At 37.8% G+C, this 8,707-nt stretch overlaps 1 protein-coding gene across 1 annotated transcript; it reads right to left on the bottom strand.

The window, feature by feature from the left end:
- Positions 1–5,947: 5,947 nt before the first annotated feature.
- On the bottom strand, positions 5,948–8,404 carry LOC100888948 (UDP-glucuronosyltransferase 2C1-like). The gene has a single exon (XM_011681344.2). It carries the CDS (start codon positions 8,027–8,029, stop codon positions 6,449–6,451), a length of 1,581 nt encoding a protein of 526 aa, XP_011679646.2. The 5' UTR covers positions 8,030–8,404; the 3' UTR covers positions 5,948–6,448.
- Positions 8,405–8,707: the final 303 nt, after the last annotated feature.

Raw genomic sequence — 8,707 nt, forward strand, 5'->3', positions numbered from 1 at the left:
CTGTTTTCACGAAGTGACGGTAGTGAAAAAAATTGCATTCACTTTGCGTGACGATTTTCCTCACTACCGTCACTTCGTGAAAACAAGGACGAAGTATAGAAAGTAAAGGGGTTTCCTTGTTTAATTTGAATACTAGAAAACTGCTAACGTTTATATTTCACAAATAATTCCTACAATGTTCTACAAAATTTGCGAATTTAACATTCAATTGAAAATTTCGACATGATCCCACCATCTGATCCAAAAACAAAAGACACAACTTTTATAGCCCATAGTCTCAGCTATAACATACCGAAATTTGGGAGAACATAGAGCACAAATAAGCTAGATAGTGCTCAAAGATTTATGTCATGTAGATCCATGATTTGAACTAAATTGGCACCTTCCATAGGCTTAACACGCAAATTAAGATATTGACCTTGATCCTGGTAAATATGAATGAGAAATGTCTTTCCGTTATGAAGATATGATCATGAGTTGATTTTCACAAAATGGCGCCTAGATTACGTCATCAGTCAAGGTCAAGGTTGAAAACCTTATTGTGCTCTTTCCATATGGCTATACATATGTGTGCCAAATTTCAAGGCATTTGATTGAGCCATTTTCAAGTTATCGTGCTCACCAAAAAAGCTCTAACGAAAACATAAGGTGATCTGTATTATATACAGCCCACCTGATAAAGAGAAATCGTGACGTAATCCATAGGTGATACGTATTACTAACTACGCAAACTTCTACAGAATTTGCAATTTCAACTTTCAATTGAAAATTTTGACATGACCCCACCATCTGATCCAAAAACAAAAGACACAACTTTTATAGCCCATAGTCTCAGCTATAACATATCAAAATTTGGGAGAACATAGAGCACAAATACGCTAGATAGTGCTCAAAGATTAATGTCATGTAGATCTATGATTTGAACTAAATTGGCACCTTCCATTTATTTATTTATTTTATTTATTTTTTATTTATTTTATTTTATTTATTTATTCTCCACTCATGGGATGGATTGCCCTTGTCAGCTATAAGCTGTTTTTCAAAGGGGTCCATAGGCTTAACACGCAAATTAAGAAAATCTGTCAAGTTACCTTTAATCGAAATTTTCATGATGTCATCAAAACGAAAAATAATATGCAGTGAACTTGTAGACAATTGCCTCAACTACAAGATATCAACATTAAGAAGAGAATCAATCAATATTTACAGAGATACAATCGATTTTCCATAAATATGCTGACGTCATAATATGCAAATTCGTATTTTGAGTTCCAAGGTCAATATGATGATGACACGATATACTTAATGGCCAAATGAGACATGAAATCACATCTCCGACTCGTACTCTATCCGAATATGAAGACAAAAATTGAGGGTTCCCGTCCATCCCGAAGAGCCATAAGGGTTTTGTATAGGCATGTTGTTGCCCATATATGCTATGTATTACAAGAGCTCGCGCGCACGCACATTTATCTTGAACGGACGCTCATTCCCTTATTAATGGTCATAAAGAGATAAACCTGGTATCAAATTGTTCGGGAAAACATGAGGAATACTGTGTTAACAAATACCCAGGATGAATTATTTTGCGTTCGGCCGTGACAAACGAAAACGCGCGCTCATGCGCGTGTGCGCGTTTCTTTATTTTCTTTATGAAATGCTATTGCTAATAATGGCGTACCCGCGCTTTTTTTTACCTGAAATTGACCGGACTGATATTGACCTTGATCCTGGTAAATATGAATGAGAAATGTCTTTCCATTATGAAGATATGATCATGAGTTGATTTTGTCTTCTTCCACACTTGTTATTACTAGTTTGAAAGGCTGAATTGGAAATAATTGAATGGTTGGGATTGTTGGTGATAATAGTCGTCCTCTCTGTTTGCTAAGCTTTGTGTAAACTGTTACGTGATACTTAAATATTGACAACCATTTGTATGGGATCGTTGCTTACATAATAGTCTAGTTGACCCCTGAAAGGTTTGCTAGTTAAAGTTCGGGTGAAATCCAAATATGAGTTGATTCCTGTTAAGGTTCAGGGCTGCATACAAGGCTCATATTTTGTTATTCAAACATCTACATATTTTACATAGATTTTTTAATTAAAAAAAAAGTTCTCAGACCTGCTTAAGCTCCACCCTAGGAAAATGTTCCAGATCTCCTTCCCTAAATGACATCATCTGTGAATCATTATTGAGCTAAAACAAGAGACAGTGGTATTATATGTAGCTTCACCGGAGCTGACCACCTGGTTACTATCACTATGCACAAGACGGACAAAGAAAGCGGACAAAATATACAGTTCCTCAAGTAGACAAAGGAACATCCCTTCACTGCTATTATGTAAAAAGGTGAATATGCATGTGACACCTGTTCTACACATTTTTACATAATAGCAGTGAAGGGATGTTCCTTTGTCTACCTGAGGAACTGTATATTTTGTCCGCTTTCTTTGTCAGTCATGTTCATAGTGTATAGACCATACAATACTAGGAGTTGCTATGTCAGACATGCTGTAGCATGATCACCAGGAAAAGAAAGGTAATGTGAAAAGTATTGTAATATGAAAGCATGCAATTCTTTTGTGAGAGCTAGTGGAAGGCACCAAAGCCTCTTAAAGGATATATTGGAAAGAAGAGTGGAAGGAAGTAGACCTAGAGGGAGACCCAGAATCAACTGGGAAGAGAATGTCAAGAACTGGAGTGGACTAAAACTGCAAGAGTGCACCAGAATGACAGAAGATAGAGTGAAATGGAGAGATGTTGCAATCAACCTCCGAACCGGGAGAAGATACTCAGATAGATATATAGATAGGGGAAGTATATTTGGATTTCACTCGACCTATACGTAGAGAAGGGCACAATATTTATTCTACAAACTGTAGAGAAAAGGTGACTGTACTAGCTATAGTCGAGTATAGGGGGATGTGGCTTAATTGCTTTCCTTATACACTACGGTATATGAAGGCTATATGTACACAATGCTGCCGATACTTAAACTTAAACTACTATACCACTACTACTACTACTACTACTTCGACTACTACTACTACTACTACTACTACTACTACTACTTCCTCTATTGCTATACTACTCTATGTACTACCACCCCCACTCCTCCTCCTCCTTTCTAACTTCTTCTTTTCAGGTTTGCTCTCCATCTTCCTTCTCTCTTTCATCCTCTTCTGCCCTTTCATCATGGTCCCTACTGTGTTTCAGCCCCGATTAACCATATTAGTACACCACTCACTGTAACTTCTAACTTGTCGCCTGTCATTCTCGATTACTTTTCAAGACGAACCTTTGAGAAATCAAAGGACTAGAACTTGAACTTAATCTAATCCGACTAGCCTGGACCCCAAAATTGTCCGAGTGTTAACGTATTATATCACTATGTCTGGAATGTAGAGCATTGTAGAATAATTTATCTCTACATAAATTGATATGTAATTAGGAGTTTTGCGCAGGACTGGAGTTAGTCTACGTATTTCAGACTCGGCTATATATTTCTATTAAGAGGCAAAGAACAAAGTTTGCCTTGATACCAGGCTAAAAGTATATCACCTCTTTGACCTACTCTGAAATGGTCTGACATTCTCGCCATTATTTAAACTAGTTTCACTGCATTCATTTCCCACGATCTGTGTTTTCCAACGCATGACCCGTTTCTTCAGCTTCCTGCCTATCTCTCTCTCTCTTTCTCTCCCTGTCTCCCCTTCGGTCTTATATAGCTCTCTCTCTCTCTCTCTCTCTCCCTCTAACTCTCCCTCTCCCTCTCTAATGAAGAACAAACGGCACAAACAAAACGTACGACCACAAACTATTTTGTGCAAGTTAAATTGTCCTTTAGAAATAAGGTTTAAAAAATAGGCTCAATTTTTAATTTTATTTTTATTGGCACTCTCTCAGAATAGACTGCAAGTCCATTTAGATGTCATTTTTTTTGACAAATTGAACATGTTAAACCATTTCTTGTATGATATTATCTGTATCATTCCTAATATCTTAATAGTTCTGAAATTTAGTGTTTAAGAGGAAGCTGTTGCATTAACAAAAAATTATGTTACAGCTTACAATCAATCTAATTATGATTACATGGTAAAGGTGTCATTCAAAATCCATATACGCACAGTCATTTCATCTACTAATTAAATAATTGAAGACCTCTCTTACATTTCATACTATAAGAATGTATACATCTCAATAACGTAACAAATTAATACCAGTATAAACTATGTAATACATGTATTAATCTATCTATTTGTACAAAATACCGCATGGTATGTCACGTATTACGTCTGTCAAATAAATGAGTAATTTGCATTAATATCTGTGAGAAGTCGAGATGATGCGGAGAGCGGAGAAAAGTCGACAAAGTGAGGAAGAATACCGGTAATAAAATGAAGAAGTGGAGAAAATAATAATAATTATGATAAGAATACAGGTAGAAGAGAGACAGGAGAGGAAACACGATAATACATTGATCCCTTATTTGCATACAAAAGTAGAACATGAATAATGTAAATTCGTTGACACCGTGGCGTATAACTATAGTCTTTATTGCGTGAAATATGCATCATATGAGTTGCTTCAATGATGAAAGAGGAGGATCTAAGCTTTACAAATACGTGTCATTTATTAATTATAATTGTGATTAAGTTATGATAAAACATCGATAATTCTCGGTTTCGTTTTTTCAGGGACGCACTGTATATATAAGAGCGATTCAACCAGAAATAATAACATTATGAAATCAATAATTCATTTCAAATTTGGTCTGCATTAATTTAATCGTTCTTATATAGATTATTCTCTCAGTAAGTTTTTGAAGATATGCCATGTCTAACATGACTTCAAGTGTGTTTATATGTGGGAATATAGATTATGTGGAAAATAACATGTAATTTAGACTTCTACCAAACTTAAAATTTAGTATAGGGAAGCTTTCGCTCATCCACTCCTGTTAGACAATCGATTCTTCACACAGTGTCTATAGTACCTCGAGATCACTAGATCAAAGGTACATGTACAGTGAGTAACCAGTGAAGGACCAATCCTTTTGGTCCAGATAGACCCTTCCATCTTTCTTGACATGAAGTGTGTGTCAATAACTGGGACATCATCTCACCAAATGTTATATTCAATTATTCAGTTTTAAGGGCATGTTCTGTGACTGCCAAATGAGACGAAACACTCAATCAAAGAACTCGATTTTTCAGGGCTCTCCCTGTTTCTCCGTCATAAGAACGGTCACAATATAGTGCGGTATGGTATGTAATCCCGTAGGATTTTTTTGCCAAAGTTGATTTTTGTTTTGTTGCTGTTTTGGCTTCAAAAGGGTCCCAATTGGCCAAAAATGATGGGGTTCAAATTTTCAGACCCCTCCTTCATTTCCTGGGGGGGGGGGGGGGTCCATATTGGGCGCCAAAATGGCATATATAACGCGCAATAGGGAAATTTGGTGTCTTCGGGAAAATTTGAACCCCATCAATTTCTGATAGCTTGGACCCCAATGAGTCCAAAAATGTAAAAAAAAAAAAAAAAAAAATCAAATTGGGCACAAAAATCCTACGGGAGCTGTTTCAGTGACATACCGTACCACACTAATAGGCAAATTTTCGTAATTTAACCGAATTTATACTCAAGTGTCGCGATACGAAATAATTCATTCATCTGTGACGAATAATTTTATTTCGATAGTGAGAATGCAGAATTGCATATAGTACGTGTTGTAAGGTAGGGCAAGCCACAAATGAATGTTTTTCCATTAAAATGTAATAAAAAGTGAGGGGGGCTTGATGCCCTTGATTCTAAGGTTGGTAGAAGCCTAAACATGTTATGAGTACCCCCAATCAATTAAAGTTTTTTGTATCATATGTGAAAAAACTTTGAAATAAATACCCCCCTAAGAAAAAGCTTCTGTATTGGGAATTTCTCGTTACTGAAAGTGAAAGACTGATTGTAAAATTGTAATCTTTCGTACCATGCAATTATTCTTCAGAATTAATTCGAGTTGATCACGTATAGCGATGTATGTTAAGGTATTTTTAAAGAGTAAAGAAAAAGAAGAAAAGAAGAGTTGTCGTTGTTAAACTGATACATCAACTTTTAGGTGATTCTGTGACTGTTGTTCGGGACATTAGGTCTACTGACTAGATAATTATTATATGATTAACAACAAATGTTTTGTATTAATTATAGTGATAACAGAAATGAACATCAGTCAAATGTCATGTCTCATTAATTTTCATGATGACACAACCTCGGTACCCGGATGGCAATTAAGTAGTAATTCATGATATCCCCCGAAAATCAATTTCGACACTTTGTTAATGATTGATAAACTGGAATGTATAGTAAATAAAAAAATACCCCGTTTTTAAAGGAATTTCCCATTTCCATTTACTGTTTTTTGTCAAAAATAACGAAATCACAAATATCAACAATTCACTCTGTTTTCTCTTTTGATATCCGTCGTAAAAGATGTCTGATAAATCTTAAGCAAAATTTTCCCATAAACACAAGAACAATGGATACAAGGGCAAAACATCCGATGAAGAAAACTAATACATCTATAAGATTGCGTTCCACAAAGCTAAGGTTGACAAAAGGTATTTGATACTGTGCTCCACCGTGTTTGATGAAGTGATCAATCCAGAATGCCGCCTTCTTGGAAGGTGTCATCGGTCGATCAAGAAACATGGCTGAAAGTCGCTCCATGTTACGCTTGTAGGAATCATTGGTGATGACGTCACGGAGTGCATCGTGGATCTTCTTCTCTGTCAGGGTGAGCTTATCGATGGTGATGCCGATCTCGTGAGCGCTGACCTTAGCGCCAGTGTCATACTGGTCGCCGTGAATGGGTACGACCACGATAGGCACAGCATGATAAAGCGCCTCGTAGAAACCATTATTTCCTCCTTGATACATAAACGCACGGGTCTTCTCATGACCCAGAAGATCGTTTTGCGGTAACCATGGCAATGTGTACACGTTGGGAGGAAGGGTGATATTCGATGGGATGATCCGTAATTGGAAGATGACCTTTTGGGGAAGGCGTGCAAAAGCATTGAAGAAATCGTTTACGACTTGAATTGGTACCGAGGTGAAATAGGTACCCATGGTGCAGACAATGACTCCATCTTGTCCAGAGCTTTGCATGAAATGTTCTAGGCCATCTGGGAGTGGGTTCGATGGTCGTGTTGTAAGACCCCCTACAGGAATAACATTAGGCGGTATGGCGCACGGAAATTCAACTGAAAAATCAGTATTTATCAAAAACAATCCACTTCGAGCAAAAAGTTGGTCCATTGAGGTGTCTGATGCGATATTGTATTTGCCTTTCAGATCATCATATGGCATGCGAAAGTATATTCCAAACAGTAATATAAATATGTGAACGATCGAGTTCTGCACACGTTCCTTGAAGTTCAGTTTGTTGGAGAAACCACTGAATATTGCTGGCACGTAAGCTGGTGAATTGTCCGATCCAGATGAACTAGTCACAGCACACGGTGACGATACAGCTGATAAAGCAATATAAGGTATATTAAACTGTTTGGCAATAATCACAGGACACAACCAACCAATGTCATAGATAATTGCACTATAATTAGCACTCCGAAAATGATTCATGATTTCGACATCGCCCAGCACGGCGTCGCAATCGTCAGCCCTACCGTCTCGCATGACCTCGGTTAAGGTCCACATCTGTGCCGAAGCAGGCATGAAAGCACGCTCATTGAACGCCTCAAATTGTTCATGAACTTTCTCCACTGGGATAGGATGACGAAATACGACAAAATCGAAGAGCTGAGAGTATTTAGGATCACTGGCCCGGTGTGCGTAAGCATTACTGATGAGGAATGTAACATTGTGACCCTGTTCAACAAGACGTTCACCTATCGAGGCTGCACATAAGAAATGACTTCCCTCACCTAGGATAGCATTCATGAGTATTTTATGTCCACATCCAACTTGCGCCAGTGACACAGCTAAGAGCAACGTTATACACCCAAACACCATCATCTTGCATTGACACGATGTATAAGCTACTCGAATTCCTCAAATAGACTGGCGAAGCGCTTCAATGGCCTACACTCGAAATATTGAGTTCCACCGAAAAGTTCGTCTCGACTAAGGCAGTGCACAGTGCAAATATTGATTTTGAGAGGGATATTATTACGCACTTGTTCCTCGCTGCAGTGAGATGTTTTGAATGGGGAATATCTTCCGCGGAATATCTTCCTTCGACGTCAGGGGTCCTTTAAACGTAATCACTCATCCGCGGCATACAATTCACACAGATTTAACTTGAACGTATGTACTTGAACGTAATGATGAATGAACCAAGCTCTTTTGTATATAGGCCACGTTCGAACCCAAAAGAAGATTTGTTTTTCTTCAATTCACCTGTGTATATTGCATGAATGATTTTTCTTATATGGTATAGACCAGTTCTGGTCGTGCGATTGCATTGTGAAAGAAACTGTGTGGAATCGCTCGGAAAAGTTTGATCATCTAGCATATAAGTATTGGTGTGTACCATGGGTGTCGATCCTTACGTAATACCTATTCATCAGGGGGGGGGGGGATGAATGAATAGATCATCCCCCCCCCCCCCTGATGAATAGGTATCAGTTACGGATCGACACCCATGGTGTGTTCTGTCAGGTTCTGGAATCATCAAAATGTGATACATGATAT

The sequence above is a fragment of the Strongylocentrotus purpuratus genome, unplaced genomic scaffold, assembly GCF_000002235.5.
Source record: "Strongylocentrotus purpuratus isolate Spur 01 unplaced genomic scaffold, Spur_5.0 spur5_scaffold_6, whole genome shotgun sequence".
Taxonomy (NCBI): Eukaryota; Metazoa; Echinodermata; class Echinoidea; order Camarodonta; family Strongylocentrotidae; genus Strongylocentrotus; species Strongylocentrotus purpuratus.

Coding starts and splice junctions, on each gene's coding strand:
- LOC100888948 (XM_011681344.2), bottom strand. CDS start 8,029: ATGATGGTGTTTGGGTGTATAACGTTGCTCTTAGCTGTGTCACTGGCG.